Source organism: Gavialis gangeticus, unplaced genomic scaffold (assembly GCF_001723915.1).
Source record: "Gavialis gangeticus isolate Ggan-Ray unplaced genomic scaffold, GavGan_comp1, whole genome shotgun sequence".
Taxonomy (NCBI): Eukaryota; Metazoa; Chordata; order Crocodylia; family Gavialidae; genus Gavialis; species Gavialis gangeticus.
In genome coordinates this window covers 128,632,761-128,659,630 of record NW_017729022.1, presented here as the reverse complement: position 1 = coordinate 128,659,630, position 26,870 = coordinate 128,632,761, and the positions used below count along the sequence as shown (strand labels likewise).

The window sequence follows — 26,870 nt, the reverse complement described above, 5'->3', positions numbered from 1 at the left end:
ACACGCAGAGATGGCATGTTCCATGTGTAGCACACGTGTCATGAGTTGGCTGCCCCTGGTATATGGGGTGTTGCTTGACAGGACTGTTGCTGTACACATGTGCTCTGTTATACTTCTGTGGTGGTGGATGTAGCCAGTGACAGCACAGATCACCTGTGAAGTACTGGGGCTGAAGCTGTGCTTTTAACATGCACTTATTTTTAGTGTTTCGGGTAATATAATATCCTTGTGGTTGTTCATGTCCCTAAAATATGATTTATTAAAAGGCATTCCAGTGCTTTTTATAATAAATAGGGGAACACCTAGACAATGACAGTAAGTCCAGTCTGACGCTATATAGTACAAAACCAGGCTATACCTAGCTGTTTAAACAACTGTGTGGACCCAGGGGGAATGCTGTATATGTCATCCCCTGTACACCATCTTGCAATCTGTGTACAGATCAGGTAGTGTTGCCTTCCTGTTGCTTGAGGAACATGCTTTCTCATTTGAAATAATCTTTCACCAGTTAGTCTCTATGGGCATTACGTGTGTAAATAAAAAGCAAGATGAAGTTGCTCCACAGGTAATTTTTCTTGAAAATTCAGTTTTCTGGATATGAAATAGACCTAGTTAGGGGCCCAATGTGTGATTTATTTATTTTTTTTATATTAAAAGTTCTTTGTTGTCTTTATTGGGCTAGGCATGTTACCTAAATGTATTAAGTGTATACTTTCAATGCCTAACCTACAAGCACTGCTTTGAGTCCAGGTTTAAACACTCCCCAAGTCAAGAAAGTTCAGAACAAAATTTCCTCTCTGTACTGTGTTCAGGTTGGCGCTGGGGAGAAAATATAGCTTTAGTAAAAACAAGAGTCATTTTGCAGTATTGGGCATGAGGTGGCATATGGAATTACAGCCCCTATGCTGAATTCCTTTTAATCTGTTCCAGTCATTTTTATACCACTTATCATAGCACTTGAGCGAGATCCTCTAATTATGTATTTTCTGATTACAACCACTGAAGATATGGCCACTTCTATTTAATTGTGTTTAAACTGTCCTGAAGGATCAGTATGCTTGGATAATCCTAATGGACTCTCTGGAAATACAGGGTGTTCCAGTGAAAAATCAGATATATTTTCTGGCAATCTATGACAACTTAGTTTTAATTAAAATAATAATTAAAAAAAATTAGTTAGCCTTATTTGGAATGATTATATTTTTTTTGGGTCAATCACTAGGGAACAGTGTAGCTCAATAGCTGGCTATATTGTCTTGTTGTACTATGGTCTTCCCTAAATGCTTTTCTGTAAAGATAGTATGCCTGTTACACAGCTCTAAAATTGTTTCCAAAGGAACGAGGGAAGATGAGCCCGACTGTGGGAGACCTCTTGGCATCAGAGTGGGGCCAAATAATACCCTTTTTGTGGCAGACGCATATTATGGAATATATGAAATCAATCCTGTTACAGGTAGGTTTTTTCATTTTCTTTTTTTGGAAAGCCCTATAAATTGTCTTTGTTAGGCAAAAAGGTAAGCAGGGCAACCTGAATTCTGTACTTGATTTTGCATGACTGAATGGGGTTGATGATACCGAACTCCTTTGTCAAGTACTTTGAAATCTGTGGATGAAAATGCTCTGGGAAAACTTAGATATAATTACTGCTTTGTGTCTTTGGGTTTCTGCCTGCAAAAGGAGAGCTACTGATGCTTACTTAATAAAGACCTTGTGGCCGGGTGTAGAAATCTGGGATACAGTGTCCCATTGGGGACATATTTTTGTGGTAGGGGGTGAGCAACAACTGCATTGACCTCTGAAGCTGCTGCTCGCACTGTCTGAATCCAGGCTGGGGAAGCCAGCTGAGTTTGATAATCCCTGGTGTAGGTCATAAGTGTTCTATATTTCTCCAATCAAAAGTAAAATTGTCTTGTGATTCCCATTGTCCAATATTGAAGTACTAGCTAATTGCTTGTCAAAAATGATGGGGGGTGGGGAGGGAGGAGGCTGGGATGGAGTGCTGCCACCTAACCCCCCCATGCTGCTGCTGTTCTGCCTCTTGCAGGGAGTGGGGTGGGGGAGCAGAGGCCAGCAGCTCCCCCACCCTCTGTCTGGGCCTCAGTGCTGCTTCGGAATCATGGTGACGCTCCCCCATGCTTGGAGCTCTCTGATTGGCTGTTTGTCAGCCACTCAGAGTGCAAATAAAGTGTTACAGACAGACAGACAGACTTAGGTTTTTATAATATTAGAATTTCATGATGGATACTATGTTTGTCCTCATGCCCTATTCCTACCAAGGTTACTAAGTGCTGCTGTTTGTACTTTTACAACTAAGGTCTGAAGATAAAGTGCAACCAAGGCACAGATCCTCAAAAGGTGTTTTACCAGCTTGCTGCCATGGAAAAAGATAGTACCCAAGTACATCTGAGTATATGGACCTAAGGAATGTGCTTAATGACACACGGAATCTGTGATCAAACAGAGAAGTGAACCTGGTTTTCCTGCTTTGAATCAAACACCCTAACCATTAGCAAAGCCTTTTAGCCGGATCCCTGAACCTTCCAGCGTAGGTTGGTAGGGTAGTAGCCCTCTTTGGAAGCAGTAGTCCTTCTTGCCTGGATCCAGTTATAGGATTTGACCCTTAGCTTATCCTTCAAATCAGAGTGTTTAAAATCTTTCAGAAATGTCTTTCTTCACAACTTGAAGAGTTTTTCTGCCCCTCCCCCTGCACCTTGAAGAACTGCAAGGTACAAAATTTTGTTTTCCTTGTGCTTCCCCTCACCTATAGTTTAAACTTTTGATTATTGTGCCTTCTTCACTTTCTTGGATTCAGAATTGTCCCACAACTTTTGTTCTGGGCTATGTATTTGCATGGAATGTCTCCATCTAAGAACAGTTCTTTTCACTCTGGGGAAAGGGGGAAATGACGTGTCTCAAAATAGCATATGTACTAAAAATAAAATGTTTTGGGTTTAGGATATCAATGTCGTCCCCTGCCAAGAGCTGTGAATGTTGGGAACTTTTTGTCTCTCAAACTCAATGCTCATGAAAATAAAAAATAAAATAAAAAATCAAAATGCTTAATTGGGTGGAGGGGAGAAAAGCATCTGTTAAAAACACCCAAGCCTGATTTTTCTGCTTCCTCTGGTTAAGGAAGGATATTTTAATATTTTAAATAAACATAAATATGTATCTATATAAATAAGAACACATTATGAGTGTCAGCAGTGACTCCATACTTAAGGTTGTACTTAGCTTTTTTTTTTCTCTCAGAGTAGGGTTTGTATTTCTTTTGTTACACTTGCAAAAATGTTAATCACAACTAAAATCATCCTATGCATTCATAAGCCAAAGATTAATTTTCTGAACACCTCAAAGTTAATTTCTCAAAGTTAATTTCTTTGAGTTTAGGGTTTTCAGGGGAGTTGAAAACTCTTTTTACTGAAACTTTAGAGTTGGCATGTGGTTCCTTGAATTCATAAATAACTTTGCTTCAAATGCATTTGGAGCCAGACAAAGCTAGCTTGTTAAAAGCAAACACAATTGTCAGCTTAATGTACCGTTACTGTGTCTGTGCACATTGCAGAAATGAACTGCTGGATTGTTTGTTGAGTGCTGACACTGTACATCTTACACATTCAAACTAAAGTATATCAAATAAAGCTGCTCTTTTGAGGATGGAAATCATACTAGGTCATGTTACTACACCCACACACTCAATCGTTAGTATTTCAATTACTAGAAAGGCAGAGTGGGGAAAAAAACACAGAGAGAAATAGAATAATTTCCTTTTTTTCTTGTTATCAGGTGAAGTGCAAATGCTTTTGTCAACTAAAACACCGATTGAAGGTCAGAAATTGTCCTTTTTGAATGACCTGACATTGACTCGGGATGGGAGGAAGATCTACTTCACGGACTCGAGCAGTAAATGGCAAAGGAGGGATTTTGCTCTCCTGGTTATGGAAGGAAGAGATGATGGACGGCAAGTATCTATCCAGAGCACTCCATTTTCTGTAGGACCAGTGGTGTTCAACCTTTTGAGATTCGAAGCATCCCTTGGAAAATGTCAGCTTTTATTTCTTACTCATTTTTTGACTGTGGAAAAAAAATAATAGAGCAATTTTTGGGGTGGGTATGGGTGGTATTGATTTTTTTTGGGTGTTTTTTCTGTGACCTCCCCTGTATCCCCCGGCCAAGAAAACTTGGAAAAACTACAGTTGGTCAGAATATTTTTAATACTATAGATTCCTTTTTGAGATCCTTAGCCTCGTCCAGACTAGCATGGCCGTGTACTGTATGGCACCACAGACCCGTTTGTGGTGCCACACTCTGCACATTCAGGTGTTCCCTGAGCTCCTACTTTGCAGTGCGGGGCTGTGGTTTTGACCCTGCACAGAAAAAAATGTGGGGCAGTGCATGTGGCAGCGGCGTGCGCTGCCCAAAACTGGAGCCTGGTCTGTTGGAGCCATGCTTTGGCTGCCGGCCGGGCTCCCAGCTGCAGGAGTGATGTGGTTGGCCCCCAGGACCCCAGGTAAGGCTGCTGGGGCAAGCACAGTTGCTGGCTTCAGCCTCCTTTACCCCACTTGGCGTAACCTGCTATGTGCCAGAGGGCATGGGGGACAGGCCTTTCCTGGGGACAAGAAGCAACAAGGTGTGCTGCTGCTTCTTGTCACTGGGGAAGCAAACGTCTGCACTCATGTAGACACGGCCGTTGGATTTATCATGTGACTAAGGTTTGCGCACCTGATTGTGCTAACATTGCATGGCACCCCTCGGCACCCTTGAAAGGATCTCAAGGCACCATGGTGTGCCACAGCACTCTGGTTGAGAACCACTACTGTAGAGAAATCAAATTGAGAGGAATAGCAAGAACACCTTACTGGTGTCTGAAACCTTTTGTTTGATATATAAAGACTTAGCATATTTACTAGATGCCAAGACAAGTTATGTGGTGTCCCCCCCTTCCCTCCCTCCCTGGACATGGGGAAAATAAACCCTTGTCATAGAATTGAGTATCAGAATGCTCTGGCTATGAGCCTATCTGGGCCAGGGACAGCATTAACGATATACAGATTTATCTTTCCAGCATTTGTTCCCTATATATGCAATATAGAAACAAATTCTTGCTTTCTTCTACATGTAATATTCATATCTCCTATATCTTTCTATCTCCTATGTCTATGCATATTCCAAAAGCATACCCAGTTCATGCTTTGAAAATTAAAAGAATTGGCATGTTTCAGATGACTCTTCCCACAGAGGTTTGCTTGGCAGACAGCTGGTTTTATTTCTCCAGCCCTCTCTTTAATCCACAAATAATTTTAGATGTGCCCTGACAGGTTTAACTTTCCTGTTCTTTGTATAAAAGCTGGAGGAACAAAACAAAACTACTTGGCAAGGCAACATGTTTGCAAGTGAATCATTTTGCTTCACCTTACTCAAATACATGCATTGTGTTTTGTCCTTAGCTTGTTTGAATATGACACTGTGACCAAAGAAGTGAAAGTCTTAATGGTGGGGCTGAGGTTTCCCAATGGAGTACAGCTCTCTCCGGCTGAAGACTTTGTGTTGGTGGCAGAGCTGACACTGGCTAGAATAAGGAGGTGAGCATGATGCTGGATGGTACAGGACACTGTGACCCAGTGCTTTTGTATTCAACTGATGGGTTTGAAAATGAAAGGAAATCTTGAGCCAAATGCTTCCATGATGAGCAGCTGAGTTTGGCAGGGCAGCACAAGGAGTAATCAGGGCAGATTTCAGCCTTACATATTTGTCTGTGTAGATATAAATAACTTCCATTACTGTGGTATGAGGAGTCTTCCTAAATTAAAATGTCTTATGAATGGACTGAACACTTTCTATGGCCTCGGAGCCCAAACCTACCCCCTTTTCTGAAGTTTGGTTTTTATAAGTAACTTGATACAATTGCACAGTGTCTTAGTTCAGGGCTGGCCAACCTGTGCTATGCATGCCAGAAGTAGCATGGACAGACAACCTCTCTGCATGCAGCAGACTAGGGACAGAGCAAGCAGCACAGAAGCAGGTAGGCCAAGGAGCAGAAATTGGAGCAGGAGAGCAGGCAGGGAGCAGAAAGCAGAGCAGCAGATTGGTTGGTTGAAGCATCTGAATGGCACACCAGGAGAGGACTTAATTGGTGACAAGCCTGCCAAAAAGGTTGGTCCCCACTACTTTAGTCTAGGTCTACTTCCTGTGTTGGAAATGACTAACACTAGCAAGAACCTCTTCTGTCATAGGTCCCTTGATTGCCATGGATAACTTTGCTTATATCCTAATTGGATTTAACTAGTGCAGAGGACTTGCCCACAACTTCTGGTGTCATTAACCAGCACCATGACAATTAACTTGAGCTGTTTCAACCCAGTCTAATCAGTGGTGTCTGCTGCAGTGGGCTACCCATGTTAGGGCTCAACACCAGGAAGTATGTAGCAAGGGGGAGGCTCAGTCTCTCAAGTAATATTTCTGGCTTGTTTTGGTACCAGATATGTCACAAAGTTTTCTGCAGTTTATTAGCATGTGTCCCTAGCGCTGCAGTAAGCTGGCTGTACTATGATTTAGGGCAGTGGTCCTCAATCTTTTGGCCCCTTGGGCCAGGTGAGTGGTGTGGGGCCCTGGGACCCAACACCCTCCCCTCACTTCCCACTCCCTGAATGCTGGGAGAGGGCTGGCACTGTCCCCTTCCACCTCCCTTGTGCCAGGATTGGGTCCCAGGGGGCGAGAACTGCACCCTTCCAGCTGCTCACACCAGGGTTAGGTCCTGGGGCCTGGTGCTACCCCCGTCCAGTCCTGCATACTGGGCTTGGGCACTACCAACATGCAGGGCCTGGAGCAGAGATGGTTCAGAGATGCAGTATCAGGGGAGGAGTATCACTGCTCCCTTACCACCAGATTTCAGGATCCATGAGGGGCCCTGCAGGCCAGATGACACTGGGCCTCTGGACTGTATCTGGCCTGCAGGCTGGAGGTTGAGCAACTTTAACTTAGGGTGTAGCAGGCACAACATGTCTCATAACTTCCCCAGCATGGTACTAGGGAATGCTGTGAAGACATGCTCAAAGATGTATCCTTGTTCTCGCCTATAGGACAGTTTTTGTTGTGTGTTTATGTAGTGTTAAGCACCAGAAAGGCTTTTTTTGCATTGCATTTGTAATGCAGTGAGCATCAAGGTTAGAAGTATCAAGATGCTGATGGAAAGAAGGAATGCAAAGTTTAAAAACTGTTGGATAGAGTTTTTGTAGCTTTCACAACATCTATCCTGACTGCCAATTTAACTACAAGGTGATTCTGTTTTATTTGCATAAGCAAGTAAAATAACAATCGATACTTTCTCATCTGCCTGTATTTCTTTAGACAGTAGAACTTACTTTTCCCTGTCTGAGAAGAAAGTTTTATGCAAATTAAGAGGGGCTGTGCCAGAATTTAATCAGCAAAGTCATTGTCTTATGATTTTATTATTCTGTGGCTCACCACTACTTCTCCAGTTTCATGAACACAGGGTCATTGTGACTAACTGTAGCATCATACATGTCTCTTGCCTTTTAATAGATCAGCTTGGTTGATTTAGTCAGTCCCACAGTTCGTACAAACAATGTGGCACAAATTCTGTCCCATTGCATGAGTTAAAATAAAACAACTCCTTTGGCTTCTGTGGATTTACCTTTTTATGTCAACGATCAGTCCCAATGGCAGAGCAGCTGGTATGGGAGCTGTATTTGTTGTCTGAAATCTTGGCATTTCAACTCAAGTAGGATGTTTGGTCTTTAGATACTTTGACATACCAGATCAGGGTCACAGGTGTAAGTAGGTTGAGTTGTACTTTGATCTACTTATTGTACAGATTAGATAATGTTTTCTAGAGTAATGACACTCAGTCTGCACAGTGCTAGGATTTAAATGCTCTAGGATTTCGAACACTTCAAACACGAGTCTGTACATGTCCTCAGAAAGAGAAGAATGTGTTCATCCCTTGCTGTACTCCACTTGAGTGGAGTCCAGCATCCCCCTATAGCAGACCTTGTTTTTTCAATTATTTGGTCTTATGTTCATACAAAAGTAAGCAGGTGATGTGATTTTGCTGCTGTGACTTTTTCAGGTATTACGTGTCTGGGCTTATGAAAGGTGGAGCAGATATGTTTGTAGAAAACATGCCTGGCTTTCCAGATAACATTCGCCGGAGCAGCTCTGGAGGATACTGGGTGGCCATGTCAGCTATCCGACCAAACCCTGGATTTTCTATGATGGATTTCTTATCTGAAAAACCCTGGATTAAAAGCATTATATTTAAGGTAAAATTGGTTAAAACAAACATTTACTTTTTTAAAGGTAACCTAAAATACCTTGGGTGTGTTGGTATTTTCGAGCTAAAAAAGAGCTAAGTGCTCTGCCAAGCCATGTGTCATTAATTTGAGGCATCCTCTGCATTTTCTAGTTACAACTAAAGCTGGCTTGTACCAGTAGTTAGGAGCGCAGTCTTTAAAAAAATAGGATGTGTTGAAATTGGTTTTCCCTTTTCATCTGTAAATGCTTTTATTTTTGTGGGATCTGCCTGTTAGCCTCAGTCATACTGTGTTTGCATTTGATTGCCTTTTTTAACACAAGGTAAACAAAAGAGGAGGAGCAAAGCATAATTTATTAAACATGACTTTTTATATAATTGGTCCTTGGACAGCTGAGCAAACCAAAAAAAAATGGTTATAGCTCAGAAGTTCAGTTGTCTCTCAAAGAATAAATCTTGATTAGCAATACACATTAGAATGGAGATGCATGCTTAGTGACTCTGTTGCTATGCTACGTTATAACTTAAAAAAAAAGGCTTTTTCTGGTATGAAGAATATCAGTGTTTGGGGCCCAGGTCACAAGTAAATGAGCAACATCATAGGGTGGAGCACACCCAAATCTCAGCTGTTTGATGCCGAAGGCCAACATTCAGTCACTGCATGAAATTCTGTAAGGTCTTTAGTGCCTTCTGCATCAGTGTCACAATGAGAAAAAACTAAGGGCTCTGCCCTGGCATACATTTTTTGTCAATAGTGTTTTTAAAGTTGCTGAGTCAGTTCTCTTAATGTGCCAGATCTATGCAGCCAACTTTTACCTCTAATCCAAAGACCTGGTTTGCTTGCCATTCTGGTGTGATCTTTGGGATAGTGGTATACCAGATGGTGATATTCATGGTTAAGCAGCTTTCTAACATGAGACTTACTCCCTCCATTTTTTTTCTTTCCTCACTTGTCTTTCAGCTGCTAAGTCAAGACACTGTGATCAAGTTTGTGCCCAGGTATAGCCTTGTCATAGAACTGGGAGAAACAGGCTCCTACAAAAGAAGCTTTCATGATCCTAATGGGATGGTGGTGGCTTATGTTAGCGAAGCACATGAACACGATGGATACCTCTACTTGGGCTCCTTTCGATCTCCATTCATTTGCAGACTTAACCTTGAGCATGTTTAACTGCTGGTATGAAATAATATCCCGAAACATCCCAAGAGTGTGAAAGGAAAGCTGGAAGCAAATGGTCATCCAAGGAAGAGCCGCGGGAGTAGATCCCTTTACATATGCCATAGCACCATTAAGTGCAACAGGGAAATCCCCAGCTGCTATGCTATAACAAAAAAATATATGTATGCATATGCATTGCTATAATTGTCTCCTTTCTCTCCGCTTGTCTATTCTACTCTACTCTGTCTTGAAAGTGGCATGCATAAAATTAACATCTGTGGGGAGCAGAGGAGTAAGCAGATATGATCAAATGCTCTTGTTCAGTGGAAACCATCACTGCTCCCCTTCCATGTCTTAAGTAGGCATCCTCTGTCCAGTTGAATACAATTTCATTGTCATTCAGTTGAAAATACAACACTGGAAATAGGTAGTTACCTTAAATGAAGCAATGCTGTGGTTGAAGAGGTTGGCTTGCATGTAATTTTATTTCCAGTTTGGATCCTACCCTATAGGCATGGTTCAAAAAATGTTATGCATGTTCTCATGTCATGCCATGCTTCTGTGATAGCAGCAATAACCACCAGGGCCTAACTAGAAACCTTGTTTGCCCAGTCAGGGTTTTTCAATTCCAGCCTATATAATGAACATATGAAACTGTACCTGACTGTTAATTGATGTACAGTAATTTTTCTTTGCTAATGGTCTACTAATCAGTCTTTCTCTCTCTCTGTAGCATTGTAATTTGCCAGTGATTGAATGTTACATTTTATACAGCATTAAACAGAAGGCTGGTTCTAGTGGGTTTTAGACAGTGCTTTTAAATGACTATTATTTAGCCTGTGAGGATACCCATCAAGTGCCAGGCATTTCCCAATGCCAGAGGATGGTTCAGTGTGTTTGGTTGCTTATTGTTCTGTTAGTGTCAACATTACAGGCACATATGGTCTTTGCTTTTCACTCCAGTGTGACCTAGAAAGTTCCTCTTTAACTTAAAGTGGTAAAGAGAATGGGAGGAAAATAATGCTGAACATGTATTGATATCAGTGTGGCCCAAATGACTAGATTCTGATCTGGGATTTGAGTTACCTAGCTTCTTTATATCCCAAATCTGCCACTGGCTTGCTGGGTGAATTGGCAGTAAAAATGCTTGCATGTGGAAACCAAGACAATATCTGTAACGGGGATACTGTTACTGATCTTTTGTGAACACATTGAGATCCATGGCTGAAGAGTCAGATGGGACTAGATTTCAGTTTACTTCCCTTTAAGTGCCAAGAGGCCTGGGGCTGGGCAAGCCTGTTCAGTTAGTCCTGCCTGCTGCATCTGGTAGGTATTGGAGGAGAGCCCAGGAGTAGGGACTGACTGGGGAGGAGGACAACGCCAGTTGCTTATAGAATGAGTAGGAGATCTGGCTGGTTGGCAGCTGGCTGTAGATGGCAACCTGCAAGAAGCCCTGGACTAGACTGTGTTGACCAGAGCCCAGGAACAGCAGGGGAAACAGCTGGAGAAGTTGCTGCAGGGGCCAATGTGCAGAGAAGGGTAGGCTTGCTGCAACATCCTGCATAGCCAAGAGAAAGGGAGAATGGTGCACCAGATCCAAATCCTTGATCCCCTCCCCTTATGGCGGAAGGAGGATTGTGCTTGTGAGATGAGATTCCACCACTCCGAAAAGGGTAACGGTCCCAGTATGACTGAAGCCAGAGAGTCGAGTCATGATCTCAGGCCAGGGGAGAACCAAGGAAGACACTGAGCTGGGAGTTCTGCAATATGAGGTTTCTCCAGGAGGTGGCACTTCAGAACAGCAAGTGACACCAGTCCCAGGCACTGCCTTTCTCAAGGGTTCCCATTCTGAGACAGGGCTGGGAGGAAACTCTTGCTGGTACTTGTAATGTTCTCAACAAATGGGTTGAGGTAATGCACTGCAATAGCTTCTATCTGCTCGGGAGTCTTAGTAGTGTGTGACACTGGCCATGAAAACACAGTGAAATTTGCCCTTCAGTGATTCATCTGTGGTGGGAAGGAGGGAAGAAGTAACCTTTCCTAACATGAAACTCAAAAAGCTTGCTTGCTTGCTTGCTGTGTGTATGTGCTCCCGCATCTGGAATTCAGTCAATCCCCTGGCCTAGGTAAAGGACAGTTGTCGCACTTCCCTGCTTCTGGGAATAACAGGGAATTCTAATCAAGCCAAATAGGTGACCAACTGGCCAGTGCTGCCTTGCATAGCAAAGTAGATGAGGCAGGTAACTTGTCAAAAGCATTAGCTGATTTGTAGAATTATAATAGTAAAATAGTAGAAAAGCAGGGCTGGAAGGGACCTCAGGCAGTCATCTAGTCCAGCCCCCTGCTGAAAACCAGGATGGTTTAGATAGGGACAATCCTGCCAAGTATTTGTCTAACTTGTTCACAAAGTTTTTTAAACCAAGTCTCCCATGACTACCAATCAGAGTGATCAAAGCATCAAGAACTTAACTTGCCATAGCTAGAGCAGGGGAGGAGAGCATTGTTAATGGTCAGCTGCTGCAAGGACAGCTGAAGTATGCCCAAGAAATTGTAAGGAATAAGATGTCTCCCGTTACAGAGGAAGGCAAAACCCCCACATCCCATAGTCAGATTGGCATGGACTAAAATTCCTTCCTGATGCCAAATGTGGCAGTTGGTTTGACTGAGTGGTGGAGCAAAGACCCCTAGCCAAGAACCTCTGGGCTTTTAAGTTGCAGCAGGAGCAGCAGCACACTTCAGCCAAAATCCCCAGCCTTGCTTGCAGCCAACACCCAGTGCTTTTGAAGAAAGCAAGAAAATTCCCTGATGTCTGCAAGCACTGGAGATGAGAGAACTTCCTTGACTCTGTGGCTGGGGAAGGGCAATTGCACTTGGGCATTCAGCTACTGTAGGTGTGTACATGTGTATATGCTAGATTTTACACCTACTTTTGCTACCAAGAGCTAATTGCTGATTCAGGAGTAAATTTGTACCAAGAAAATTTGATGGGTGGTCTGACTGGGAGTCTTTTAAGAGTGTTTTAGGGGTTTTTTTTGTTTTTTTTTTTCTATCTAGGATGGTGCAGATGGGGATGATCCTGCCTTGAGCAGGTGATCGCACACAGTGGTCCTTTATCTAGCCCTGTTGTCAAGTTAATAGCATTTCAGCATTTCAGGCTGTTGCAGTTTCACTGCTGGACACTAGAAATATGGTAACAACCTGGCTTCAGCACCAGACATCTGTCATCACCTTGGCTTTCTTCCCTGTTTGCCCAATGGGAGGAGGGCAGTGGTGAAGAAGAAAATAACCCAGTGGTCTCCTGCCTTGTAGTAGCAGAGCCAGAGCCATGTATGTTCTCCATTACTCTGAAGGCCATGCTTTTCTCTGGCTTGGTCTTCTGAATTAAGGGACCTTACTGGTCTTGTTTGTTGTGTTGAAGCTGGGGGTCCCTTGGGAAGTTTTGTGGAAGCTTTTTCTAAGAGGTTAGAGGTGTTTCCCAAAGGGGCTTGGATCCACAGACAGTACTTGGAAAAGGTAAAAGGTTTCCAGGTATGTGATGTAGCAAAGCTTAGGATGCCAGAGGAGACCTGGCCCCATCTATTCCAGACTAGGACCACTTCCAGCCCACATCCTTCAGTGTAAGCCTATATATGGAGGCCCCTGTACTGTGCTGATGGATAACCAGGAGAGGGACATCCCCTTATTGACCTTGGCAGAGACCAGGATTGAGGAGCCAGGGCCAGGACATACCTGAGGTTGCACTGGATTTTCAGAACCTCTTCAAAGAGATTCAAGAAGCTCCAGAGGACAACAATGGAGGAGGTATTGGGAAGCAGTGGTACCAGGTATGTGGCATTTTGACTGCTAGTTGTACTGTGGAGGGGCTAGACTAGGAGGTTCCTGTGCTAAGGGAAGTTGTTTTGATAGCAGTATTGAACTGAAGCAAGCAGAAACTTGCTTCAGGATGGCAAGTCTTCAACATCATCCCCTGCTTTGCAAATGCAACTTTGTCTGCCTTGTGGTGTCAGCAGTATGTTTCTGCTCCCTCCCTTCCTGCACTGCTAGATGGCTTCCAGGGTTCTGCCTTCACTTGCCCGTGGTGGGTTGCTTGGCCTTCTGTGATGGGGACCAGGGCTCCAACCTGGTCAGACCAATGGGGAACAAACATCTAGTGGAGAGAGGCCCAGATTCACAAATTATAGTAGAGGCCCCATGGGCAACTGGTGCCGCTTAAGTCAGCGACTGAGGAGGGGGGTCCCCCCGGCGGCCAATCATGCTGACGGGGGGAGGGGGCCCCCCTGCGGCCAATTTCTCTCAACAAAAAGTGGCCGCACTACTTCTGGAAGTCCTGTGGCCACTTCCGGAAGCAGCACGGCCATTTTTGCTGGCGGCCCTGCTCCCTGACCAGTGCTCCTGCCTGTTCCACTGCCCATTGCCTAAATGGAGCGCGGGCTGCCAGGGGGTGCACCAGCGCTCTCAGGGGGTGCATATGCACCCTCTACATGTTGCCACTGAGGCCCCATTACTGTTGATTTTGAAGGAAGTGAGGCACCCTCGTACCTGTGGATGTGCAGAGCACTGCAGGCATTAATGCTGTTTTCAAACATCCCCCTCAATTTGCCAGTGAGATGTAAATGCAATACTAGATGCCCTTTCAGCACCTTCCAACCATCCTGTGTTGTCAGATCCATGTGCCTTGTGCACGGGTGACACTTCTGCCCAGGTTGTCCCAGAGCTCTTCCTTCACTGCAGACAAATGTGTGTTGTTTTGTGGCTGCTTCTAGCCCTGGGTGGAAGAGAGATTTCCCTGTGTTCCCACACCTTGTGTGTACTAGAGGTGTCTTGCCCCAAGTTAACTGACTGGTCTCTGGAATAGCATACACATATTTCTTCCAGACTACAACCAGCTGGGGGGAATCCAGACCAGCCTAGCAAGGATCTTTGCTAGCTTGCTCCTGCAGCCTTATGGCTGAGGACAAGCAAAACTTGGGGGCACCCAAACCCTAAGCCTCTGGACTTGGGTGTGCGCATAGGATGCCTGCCAAATGATTTGGAAACATCTGAAGCCCCAGGTGGAGGTGGAGGATATTAGTTGGTAGTAAGGCCACTTACGGTTCTTGACTGACTCCTGGATTTGGAATTGATTTGGTTGATTTGGCTTGGAACATGAAAAATTTGCATTAAAAAAAAAACCAACTTTGCTTCTTGGAGTCAGCTGGCAAGCAATTAACCTTGATGCAAAGCTTTAATATAGAAGTGCCCCTTGGGATGGCATCTGACCCAGGCCTTGAGTAGAGACAGACCCAGCAATGCTTGAGGCACTGTGTGATTAAGAAAGGTTAAGTAAACAGCCTGTAATAGCTGTTCATCATTGTTGAGGCTTGTACCTTCCTCTAGCTGCAAGGTAATACTAATATGTTGCTTGGTGTTAAATGACTTAAGGCCTGTTCCTTTCTTGTTTTTGGCAACCACCTGATCTGCTTCAGGAGGCAGAAGCTGTTCATCCAACATTATTTGCCAGTGGCAACAAATGCTTTGTCCCCACGGAGTCACAGCAGCTATAAACCATGGCTTTTTTCTCAGCCCAAACTGAGAGTTTGTTTACCTGCTGAGTATAAAGGGCAGCAGGGGCAGGCTGGTCCCTTCATTAGATGATGTTTTCAGATATAACCTTGCATCATATTATGCTGTGCTGCATAGGAATCAGGCAATATCCTTTTAAAGAGTTTGGCACTCTTCTGTTGGAGGACACCCTGCTATCCTAGCAAAGCAGTAGCTGTGTTCTCAGGGTGCTCATTCATATTTAGTGCATGTGATAAACGTGGTAACCTGCTGTGTCCCTGCAGTTTCCTCATTCTTGTTGTGCAAAGCCCATAGAGGCACATTAGCCCTGAAGACAGTGTTTTGAATCTGGGAACAGCACAAATCTGTCATCTTGGCTTTTGCATTTATCAGGTTTTAAACAGCTCTCGCTCTCTCTCTCTACCAGTTAGCATCTCCCTTCCTAATGCTGAGACCAGGCTATAAAGCCTGGATGAGGTTGCTCAAAGTTGACTGAAGAAAGAGGTTGCTTTTTCTGTAGATCTATGCTTTATACAAAATCTATGCTTTATCTGCATGCCTGAATCTGTGCCCCAAACAGAACTGACTTCCATGTGAACAGAAGGAACACATTGCTACAGAGAAAAAGCAGCACTAATTGCATTTGAAGCAGTTAAATGCCAGTCTGTTCTATCAGCATGCCCATCCACTGAAGGAGTTAGGGAAGCTTTACAAGGGGCATAGGTGGCCAAAGAGGATAATAGCCAGCTTGGGGCCTGTCTGTGCTGCAGGCATAGTGGGTCTTGCCAAAGTCCTGCCCAAACACACCCTGCCAGTTCCTGTCCCAATCCCGGAACTGGGCTGGTGAAGCTGCTCAGGTGGCTGTCCACAGCCACTGCTGTCAAGTATGCTGGAAATCTTGAGTGTAACCATGGGACATTTCCAGGTTTGGGGCAAACTTAGGAGCCTCCCTGCCAGAACACACTGCTGAATCATGCTGCCATACTCTGAGAGCCCAAACCTCCCTGTGCAGAGTGATTTGGAGAGGAGTAAGGAGGTGGCAGCAGCCAGAGATCTGGGTCACAGCAAGGCATTGGCTGTGCATGAAGTTTGTGCCTGCTACCAAGATGTCCTACTACAGATTGCTGAGGAGTAGGGACTGTTGCACTACACTTGTGGGCATTGCTGCTGTGCTGTGGCTTGTCCTGGTCTTTAATTAGTCTAGTAGGTGGGGAGGGGTGGGTCTTCCTGGGCTGGATGACAACTACAGACATGGCTAGAAGCCCAGGGTACAGATGAAGCTGTTTCATTTACTACGAAGGGGAAGGAGCCATCCTGTTGAAATCGGTGGGACTGAAGTGCCTGAATGTCTTTTTGCATGAATCCCTTGAAAAAAATATTCTTTGCCACTCAAACTTGATGTGTCAGGTCCTGGGTCAATGACCATTCATTGCTAGCATCAGATGTCAGCAATTAAAGGATGTTGTTTCTATCAAGAGCAGATCTGTACTCTGAGACATGAGTTTCAGCTCTGCCTGATCACAAGTGTCACAACCACATGTTAAACAGGGTAGTTTAATGCATAGGTTAATAAAAAGCAACGTCATCAAATTGAGTAAAGCAAAACTCAGCAAGTCTCTGTGGAACAAGATTGACAATTTATTTTTTCTTGGAAGGGCAAGCAGCATAGGTGCAGATATATTATTGTTGGCTATGTACAAATACTACCTACTTTGTATCACTTGACATGCAGCACTTACAATCTCAGATAGGTGGCCACACAGTCCTTTTGAACTGTATGTAATACATGTATTTCAGTCAATGTACTTAAAAGCCATTTTATATTCTGACTAGCGAGCCTCCGCATACCCTCTATATTTTAGTTTGTTAAAATATTTATTACTGTCCGGCTTGTCTATTAACCTGAATTTTATCTTTTTCTTTATTTGTTTAATTTATTTCTTTGAAGGGTCATGGTTCCTGTTGGGTTTTATGTGAAATTTTTCAAGGATCTTCCTGGAAAAAAAAATCAAATATGAAAATCATCAATTCATTGGAATGAAGTCTTTGCAACCTGTCCAGCAGGTCTCAATTTCCCGAAACTTCATGTGGGTGCCTGCAGCTGCCACAAAAGCAATGCTGATATCCTGGCTGTGAGGGTGCAATTGGTAGGTGCAGTGGTCCCAGGGAAGGTGAATCAGTGACAGAGAACAACTGGCACGTGGACATGTTGTACCCAGGGCACAATCCAAACCTCAAAATAGCATTTCAGCATCTGCAAGCAGAAGGCAATGTGTTAGACTCCCCAATTCAGGGCCTGTCAGAATTTTTTTTACTCTTATTTTACTGACTGGGGCCATATGTTACAAGAGAAGAAGTGTGGGAACAGAAGGGAGGTGACCCTGCTCTGTCAGGAATATGCACCCTGTGGAGGCAGGTGTAGTCTCCCTGAGGTAAGGCTTTAAAAAGCTGCCATTAGCCTGGCTCTACAGCTTCTAACCAGGAAGCCAGATGGTGCGAGGGAGCAGTGAAGGTGAGGTAGGTAGGGTGACCACCTGTCCCTAATTGGGAAAGACAGTCCCAAAATGGGAACATCAAGTCCTGGCCCCAAGCTGCATGTCTCCAGGACAGGATTTGTCCCAGATTCCCAGTATTGTGCAGGGATCTGGGTTTTCCTTTCACTGTAGGAACAGCAGGTGTCCCTTTGCAGGCTGGCAAGAGGCTGCATGGAGTGGGATGCAGGGGGTGCCACACGCATCTGTACATGCACATATGCCCGTGGCTGGGCTCACAGCCCCAGGCAGCAGTGGTAGAGGGCAGCTCCACTAGCTGCCTGCAGGTAAGTCTATGGGGAGGAGGGGTGGGGGTGGCAGCTCCTTGCTGCTGTGTGCACTCCTGGGCAGGGAGGCATGGGGGGCATGTGCCTCCCCAGATGTGTGCAGGGCAGGGGGGGATGTGGGCTTGGGAGCTCTGCGCCAGCTGTGCCACCATGGCAAGGCACCCCCTCCCTGCCCAGCAGCAGTGGTGGTAGTGGCAGCAGCAACAGCATGGAGTTGTGCTCCTTGATGCTGCCAAGTGGGTAGGGGGCACCTCACCATGGTGGTACAGCCACTCCAGCTGAATGGAGTTTTCAAAAGCACAGTGGGGGTCCAACTTTATTCTCACTGCAGCCAGTGAAAAACCTCAGCCTTTATTTCTACCAAACAATGCTAGAGTAGCCGCCGTTTGTGATGGCTGCAATACAGTGAAGTTGCAACTAGGCAGTTTGCCCCTCTCCTCTAAGCGACTTAAGGTGGATGAAAATGGACAAGCACCCACAGGCATAACTCTGTCTCAGAGTATCACTAGGTCCATGAGCAGGAGTGAAGTGTTGTGAGAACGCGGAGCCCACAAAGCCAGTGGGAGGTCTCCCATTGACTCTAACAGGTGTGGGTCAGATGCTGAAATTGCTGCTATGAAATAACCTGAAGAGGAAGTCAGAGAAGAGGGAACCACCTGTTGCAGCTTTTTCTTCCTCTGAAAGTCACAGTGGTCCAAATTGGATTGGTTCCTTTTGTTACACACTGTCCGGGTGATGTCAACATCAAGCATGTACTTCAGCCCTCGAACAATCTAGAGAAAGTAATTTCCTGGTTAGTTAACAGCAGGCAGAAGCAGGGAGGAGAGAGGGGTCATATGGAAGAGAAAGCTGTGGAACAGACTGGGCATAGATGACACCAACAACACAGTGCGTTTTAGGTGGGCCAAAAAATGTTTCTTGGGAAAGTGTGCTCTCACTCAGTGAGAGCTTGGGTTACTAATTTCTGTAACAGCAGCACCTAGAGGCCTTAATGAAGGTTAGAGCTACACATTGTGGTAAGTGCTATGCAAACTAACCCAAGTGCCCTGGCCCTAAAGAGCTTAAAGCAATGAAAAGCAACTGGTTAGAAGAAAAATGTAATCATTGCACTGGTCTCCCTGGGAACTGGGATGAAGTCAGACTTCTTTAAGCCAGGCTATATTACCCAGGGGTTAGAGAACAACACCTTAATCCTAAAGATTCTTTTTACCCATTCGGTGTACTAAGCCCAGCTATGAGTCAATACTTTTCAGTTCCCTGTTCAGCAGGAAATCTTTTATTAGTCACTGGTGCACATCTCTTGCATTTGCTAAGGGGCTGAATTTCTCACAGGAGTAAATTAGTGTAGGTACAGTGGCTTCAGTAGAGCCATCCTGGTTTCCACCTACTGGGGAAGGACTAAGATTGTGACAACTTGCATGGGCAAGAGAAGAGAATTTATTCTTGCTGAATCAGGACTGTTTAGTATCTGAATTGCGTAGGTGTGACAAATTAGGCTGCCCTTACCTGGACAAGGGCTTTGTTTATACGAGACTCTCTGAAGAGGAAGAAGTCGTTTGAGCCATTGTTATATCGATAAACACCAAACCGAGCTGCCTTGCGAACTCCAGGGTCTTTGGTGTCTATGGAGACTGGAAAGCCTGGTTTTGTGGTTGATGGAGGCTTTTGCAGGTGGAGAACTGTAATGACACAGGCACATCCCGTTACCCACACTGTACAGGGTCAGAGACTAACCTATATTTCGAGGTGACGGCTACTCAGAAAGGCACCCCCTGGCCTAGAATAAGCTTATCTTGAATGTTGTGCAGCTGCTGTCCTGTGAGCATGTCCCTTTACAGAGGACTTGGGGTCACTGCTAAAAATATTCCTCAATGACCAGCAGCAAAAGGTTCAGTGTTACTATGAAACATGGCTCCAAGAAGTTGCCCCCTGCCCCCCACCCACCCTAGTGTCTTTGAGCCAATTTCTCCCTTTGAGACTGGGGAGAAAAGAGAGCAAAAGGTATCATCTTTCCCTCATGAGCTCTCTCACATTGCCTTTGGTGGAGCCCGTTTCCCAGTCTATGCCTCCTATATGACAATACCCAGCCAGAGTGTAGCCAGGTAGTGCAAGACAGAGTTCCTGGTCTGCACTGCCCACAAAGGAAGCAAGACTTCCATTTGATAGATGGGGAGCTGAAGCAGAGGCAAATCAAGTGACTTGCCAAAGGTTACACGGGGAGTCTGGCAGAACTGGGAGCAGGATGCAGATCCTGTGAACCCCACTGCACAAGCCTAGCCTTCTGCCTAGGCCACCTTGGGCTGTATCTACCATCTTGTTTCCCTGCCCATTTTGCCTCCCTGTGTGAATATTTGTGGTTTGCCATCTTGTTTCATAACCCTGCATGGTGAGGGATGCAGGAGGCAGGGACAGCACCACACAACCATGACTTGTAGTCTTTCAGGGAAGAGATGCTTGGGTTGGCATGCTGCACTACAGCCTGCTCACACAAGAGCTGTGAGCTAGTGCCATAGTGGCAATGGCTAAGAAGTGTGTAGGAGGGAGGGAGGGAGGGCGACTCTACTCCCTTTTCCCTGCTCCTGCTCTTTCCTGCTACCCCATCCCCTGCATTAATCTGGGACAAAGGACCCTACAGGTTGAGGTACAGAGGAGTAACTGAAACACTCAGCAGGCCATAGTGGTAAGAGGGAAGCCAACAGCACTGGATAAGGCGAAGAATGAACGGAAGTGTGTTTTCAGATCAACTTGGCACCCATTCTGGGAGAGGAGAGGCCTGCTTGGACAGGATGTTTTTAAACCAGACCCTCCAGGTCACTTTAAATCTATGTCGCTCACTAATTGGGGTGAGGGGACAGCAAGGTCATAGGATGTTCCACCCCTGCTGCACAGCTTGTTCCAGAAAGGACACTGCTGCCACAGAGGCATATAGGTGAAACAGCATCCTGACTTGAGGTCTTGCAGGCATCTCAAACACCTTCTACTGTGCAAAGAGGATGGAAATAACCTCAGTGCTAGGGAGCTTGATCTAGCAATGTAGGCTGCATCCTAGGGATTTCCTCTTCAGGAAATGGTTGAGCCAAGAATTGAGGGAGCCTCTGCAAACTCCCTTCCCTGGGAGTTGCCTTTGGCCCTGGCTTCAGTGAAGGTCTGTTCCACCTGGTCTAGTCTGTGTGTTTAGGCACTGGAAGTAACAGGCTGAAAGTGGGGGTGGGGGGCACTAAATGTGCCTCTCCATTTTGACCATAACCTTAGTAATTATTACCATGTGTCAGTGCAGGCATACCTGGTGAGTTGCTTAGGGTAATTAGAGCAAAACCTTGCCCAGAAGGAGAATTCATGAGACTGTTAGCTTCAGAAAGTGACATATTCAAGCTACAACTTCCTGTCGTGGAGAGGCAACGTTGCAGCTGTTGTCAGAAAAGTGTCTAAGCTGACGAACTCCAATCTGAACTATCCCATTCCAATCTGTATCCCTGCATCCCAAACACTGAGATGCCCAATGACTCTGGTATCTCTGTAAATTCAATGCGATCATTCTGGTGACTGATGAATTTGAAGGCATTTCGAGTGCGTACCACACATCATTCAAAGTGGACAGAAATCTGGATGCAAGGGGCTGTCGTACAAAATAAGCTTTTGCCCAGAGTCCTTTCTGCCAGGTGTCATTTCTCCACCTGGATTATTTCTACTGCATTTTGTTCATCCTGCAACAGCTGTCAATTGTTTGCTAACACACCTAGGAAAATACACCCGAGACAGGAATTTCCAGAATAGATGGCTATTGTAAACCAGGGAAAGCAATGAAAGTGGCAGGTCTCTCAATTAGCATTAATTGTTATAATGCCATTGCTTAAGCCAGTGGTTCTCAATCGTTTTAGATTCAGGGCTCCCTTCCACATCTTTTTTGAATTTGGCAGAACCCCAGTTGAGAACCACTCTTACACTGCCTCAGCTTACCCTCAGTGGTTCTCAGTTGGGGTGCTGCTGCTGCTGCAGTGCAGGGTAGAAAGGCCCTGCATGCCTCATGCACAGCCAGATAAGCCTAAGGCAGGCAGAAGCACCTACTCTTGCTGCAGCCTTTCTGGTCTGGTCCCCCCCACTCATATCCTGAGTGATAACAGAGGCTGTCTGGGCAGTTTCACCAGGCTGCTGCAGTGGTGGCACTCATGTCTCAGTACTCCTAAAAGGGTCTCACGGGACCCTAGTTGAGACCCCCTGGCTTATGACAAAGCACACCATCCAAGAAGTTGCCCTTTTAATTTTCCTTCTCCCTGAGCGCTGGTGCCAATATACTGTAGAATATCAAAGTCTTTATATTTCTTCCAACTCATTTTTCACACCTAACTCTCACCCCTAGCACCAAACCACAGAGCACAAGACGTGTTATTAAAACAGTTTACAGCAAGAAAACAATTAGAGCATGTTGCTCAGAAGCACGTGACAGTGTACACGGAAATGATCATCAACTAATTAAAACACATATCGCTGACAATGCTGGGGAACAGTGAAATTCTCCTTTGGGCTTGGCTGTGCAGATTCCCTTCCAATATCCTGCACGCTCACGTTGCCTGCACAGACCTACTTTGCTCAGGGATCCTGGCACCTACAAGGTCCCTTGACTGCAGCTACAGTGGCTCAGCCCCTGAGATCTGGCCAAGGGAGGATGAGCAGGGAGTTGAGGTAGAAATCTCAAGGGAGCAACTAGCGCTAGAAGACAGAAGTGTCTTATGTGGTTAATTCTCTGGTGAAATATAGGGCCCTAGGGCCAGACCCAAGAAGGAGGCTTTAGAGATCCAAATTCCCTTGAAGCCCAAAGCTGCAATCCTGAAACCCTCTTCTCAGCCATCTCCTATTCCTGGTGGCATCTAAACTCTACAGTCATCTAAGTTTTGGCCCTGGAAGCTCCCCAGGGATTTAAAAGTCTGCTTCTGGACATATCCAAAAGTGCCTCAGAGGTGCTCAGCACAAAGCTTATGTTTCAGTCTGACTGGGATCTGGAAACCAGGCATTCCTCTGTCTGAGCCCTTATCAGGCTTGGCTTGCTGAGTGGTGGCTGAGTCCTGACAGGACTGGGCTCTGCCCAAAATGCAGTTGCTTTCTCTTAAATGCAGCTGGCAAGAGGTATTGCCTTCATCTCTCTCCTCCGCTTGTGATTAGAGTGCTCACACAGTCCCATTTTCTCCACTTAGCCGGACAGGGTTTGACCCCAGAGGGTACTTCCATAAGATACCCTGACTACCAGGTTACTAGCTTGTCCAGGTGGGGGCAGTGTCTACCCCTCCCCAGCTGTTGATGCTGGGCAACAAAAGACCTCAATAACTGCAGGGCTAGAGACCACATGCAGAATAAGATGTGAGAGACTAGACTTGTAGCTACTCACCTGGCACACCCAGCTTCATGGGCAGGTCAGTCATTTTCATTACAGAAAAATAGGTCGGGGGGTGGCCCTCACGGCCCACCTAATTCAACCCTTAGCTCAAGGTAGGATCATCTGTGCCTGAGCCATGCCAGCCAAGTGTCCATCTAACCAGATCTTAAAAAACTTCTGAGGGTGGAGAGTCCACAACCTCTCTAGGTAGCCTGCTCCAAGGCTTTACTACCCTCAGAGTGAAAAAGTTTTTCCTCATCTTCAAGCTGAATTTCCTTTGTTGCAGTATAAGATCATTACTTTTTGGCCATGCCAGCACAGAGAATAGTCTTTCTCCATCTTTATAACCACACTGCAGCTGGCAGGAGGGAATGGAGAGAAGCATCAGAGTGGATGCAGTTCCCAGGTGCCCAGCCCCAGGGTGGGCAGAGGCAACCCCCCTTACTACTGATGCACCACTGAAGCCACCCAGCCTGCACTGGACTGGAGCTGGGTTGCTTTGGTTTACAGCTGGTTGAGGTTGCTTATCCCTGGTCTAACCACTAAAACAGCCTCCTCCCTTTCAGAGATCAAGAAGGCAGTGCCCATTCTGGGGCAGCACTGGAAAGGTGGTTAGCACTACCCATTGGTTACAGGAATTAGCTGTCTTCTGAGAAATCATTTATCAGCTTCTTGCTAAACCAGGGTCCCAGACCTTGATCTGATCTGTAATGGCAGCAGGTGCCCCATCTGCTGCAATGACATGCAAAGCTCTGCATGGAAAATCTGACAGTGTTGCTGGCTGATGTAGACATCAGCCCTCCTATCAGGTGGGAGGGACATCATGTTCTCTTTCTTCCACCTGCAACAAAGACCCTTTGTGGCTTAACGATCTCTGACACCTATTGAGTCACAGCTCTCACAACAGTGAGGAAACAGCTCTCTGTTCAGGGGAGGTATCAGATGAAGCACACAGTAAAGGACTTTGGCTGAGCTGCATTTAAAGGGGAGGCCAGTGTCAGGAGGAGTCTCCGAGCAGGGACTCTAGTTGCTAATGGCTCAGACAGGTTAGGACACATGATAGATGTAGAGGTGACCTTTGGGGGAAAAAAAAAAAAAAGGCCCATGGAGAAAGCAGAGCATCTCCTAATTTTAAAGAGGCTTTGACTAAAATCCTGCTGTGCTCATGATGCTGGGCAAGCAGGCCAATTCTGATCTGGGAAAGTGACAGGAGCAGGCAGAGCTGGAAATACCCAGGGCTGCAGCGTGGGCTGCTCTATTTCTAGAGGCATAGACACCAGTTCTGGGGCATCTCTCAGAAAACCAGAGGTGGTCTGCTTGATGCCTGCTACACAAGGCACAGGGCTGGAGTGGGGTCACTGGCAGAGTGCCACAGGGATGGGCATGTCATCCTGTAATAATGGAAGTGTTTCCACCCGCTTCGTTCTAGTGAATCAGAACCCATGAGGACAGACTTTGGAGACAAATACAGTGTGATCATTCTGGTAGGCACATACTCCAGCATAAGATGAAACCACTGAGATCCTAAAGTATGTGCAGTGCAGCAGCCAGAGCTGTTCTTCCCCTCGCATCTCACTGCCTATGGCCAGCTCAGTTTTAACCTGATATAGATGCTGGCTCTCCACTGCCTTGTGCCTTTACACAGACCTATTCCCTGCATGTGCTCTGGGCTGTGAGAGGCTGCAGATACTCTGGCTCCTGCAACCAACTGGGAAGTGATTCCATTGTTGCAAAAAGTGAAGTGAGAGGAGGACCAGCCGCAGGTCAGAGTGCTCAGTGATTAGGGTACCAGGCTGAGAGTCAGGACGGCTGGGTTTGAGTCCCCTCTTGTGCCCCTGGTTCCCCAGGGGACATTCGGGCCAGCACATGGGGTTAGTCACTCTGAGACTCTGCTTGCCCACAGGAGGAGGAATTTCCCTTCTTCCCTGGGGTGTTGCAATATCAAAGGTCTTGAGGCACTTGTGCATATTCTGCAACAACAAAGGGCCTAGGAGGAGAGATGGGCTTGTGTTGCAGCTCATCAGAATTTAGCCCAGCAGCAGCAGCCTCCCTCGGGACATGCCTGGGCTCTTTCTGCTGCTCCCATTTCCCTGCTATGGGGCACCATCAGCAGCATTTCACAGAAGGCTCACATCTGGTATGTCTGGCCAAAGAGCAGCCCCAGCCTCACTGCTCTTGGGCTGGTTCTAGTCAGGCCATACGTGGGACCGCTATCAGAGAGACACAAGACACTGGCTGGAGTTAGCAACCGGTTGGAGGTTCCAGACATGGCTTTTATCCTCACCATCCCTGAACAGAAGAACAAACCATACCCACAGATCACATAGCTAGGAGGAACATTGGAAGTCATGTGGTCCACCCCCGCTGCATAAAGGCAGGATGTGCTGTTCCCAACTCATCGCTATCAAATGCTTATGCAGCCTCCTCTCGAAAACCTCCGGTAACAGAGATGCCGCAACTCCCCTGGGCAGTTGATTCCCCTGCCTCTCTCCTCTAACAGTGAGGAAGTGTTTTCCTAATACCTAATCTGAATTGACTTGCCTGCAGTTTGAAGCCATTGCTTCACGTCCTGCCTTTTGTGGCAAAGGAAAACAGTTGCTCTTCCTTGTGGCAATATTTCAAGTATTTGAAAACTCCTATCGTGTCTGCCTTTAACCTTTTTTTCCTCCAAGCAAAATATGCCTGGTTCCCTCAGCCTCTCCTCACGTGGCTGCACTGCAGTGCCTTTATCATTTTTGCCATGTGGTCATGTCACTCAGGGCGTAGCTGGAGGCCGAGGGCAAATGAGGCACAGGGATCCCCAAAGCCCAGGCTCCACAACTTCACAAATGGGTACCCTGACATTTCTGCCAGGCCAGGAAGTCTGCATTTCAATTTCCACCTGCTGAAGATGCCAGTTTCCCCAGGGGTAGAAGTGTGGCATAAGAATACATAGATGTAGCCTCTCTCACCCCCTGCTCCAAGAAGGCCCGTTAAAGGACAGGGGTGGCAATCCAGCCAGGTACTAAAGTGAGAAGCCAAGAGCTCTTGAGCTTCCACACTTCCTCTGCTAGCCATACCATACAGCCACTTGTTACGAAGCAAGAGACCTGTGCGCTTGCAGAGCTGAGCTCACAGGGCCTGGAAGGCAGCAGGCAAACAGGGTGCAGGTATCTTTGCGGGGACTGAGCTGCCCAGAGGGTGCTCCGAGTTCTGCTCACGGCCCCTGAGAAACATAGAATAAGAGTGCAGCTACCTTCCTCCCTCACACCCAGGCTCAGGCACAATATAAGCCCACACACTTCCTGGCAGCTGTTAGGGGACCAATTTGAGGCTCTGGCACAAAGTCAGGCCCTCAGATCCTGACACCTTGGACTTGGAGCCTGATAAAATTCAGATCCAGATAGTGCAGCTGGGCCTAGGCTGCACTTTGTGGCGGGGGTGGAGAGCTGGAAGATGAAAGATGGCCAAGGGTGTTTACACCCGAAAGCTTGCAGAGTACAATTTTTCCAACTATTTAGTTGGTTTAATAAAAGATATCACATTTACCCAAAGAACCTTGTCTTCCTGTAACCTTACTGAGCATCACTCATGCACTGGTGATAGCAACAGAGATACTAGCACATGTGCCTATTCAATCTGTTCCTCCGGAGGGAAGTGCTGATCAGAGGCAGCTTTATTTTAGGGGGTTTTTTCCTAAGAGGCCCACTATCAGAATCCCTTCCCAACTTCT

General features: G+C 46.1%; 2 protein-coding genes across 3 annotated transcripts in view; one reads left to right on the top strand and one right to left on the bottom strand.

Moving 5' to 3' along the window:
- APMAP (adipocyte plasma membrane associated protein) overlaps positions 1–10,238 on the top strand; it is a 27,854-nt gene extending 17,616 nt beyond the window's left edge. The window contains exons 5-9 of the mRNA XM_019516157.1: positions 1,337–1,453; positions 3,787–3,961; positions 5,448–5,582; positions 8,090–8,282; positions 9,234–10,238. Coding sequence (XP_019371702.1) covers positions 1,337–1,453; positions 3,787–3,961; positions 5,448–5,582; positions 8,090–8,282; positions 9,234–9,443 — 830 coding nt within the window. The 3' untranslated portion in view covers positions 9,444–10,238. The remainder of the gene's footprint in view (positions 1–1,336; positions 1,454–3,786; positions 3,962–5,447; positions 5,583–8,089; positions 8,283–9,233) is intronic.
- Positions 10,239–16,588: 6,350 nt separating this feature from the next.
- Positions 16,589–26,870, bottom strand: part of CST7 (cystatin F) — a 16,398-nt gene continuing 6,116 nt past the window's right edge. Inside the window, exons 2-4 of one of the 2 annotated variants that reach the window (XM_019516159.1) lie at positions 19,297–19,469; positions 18,447–18,563; positions 16,589–16,967 (exon numbers count right to left, since the gene is read on the bottom strand). In XM_019516159.1, the coding sequence (XP_019371704.1) occupies positions 16,956–16,967; positions 18,447–18,563; positions 19,297–19,469 (302 nt within the window). In that variant the 3' untranslated portion in view covers positions 16,589–16,955. Of the gene's footprint in view, positions 17,227–18,446; positions 18,564–19,296; positions 19,470–26,870 lie in introns of both variants that reach the window. The other variant, XM_019516158.1, reaches the window with a different exon arrangement.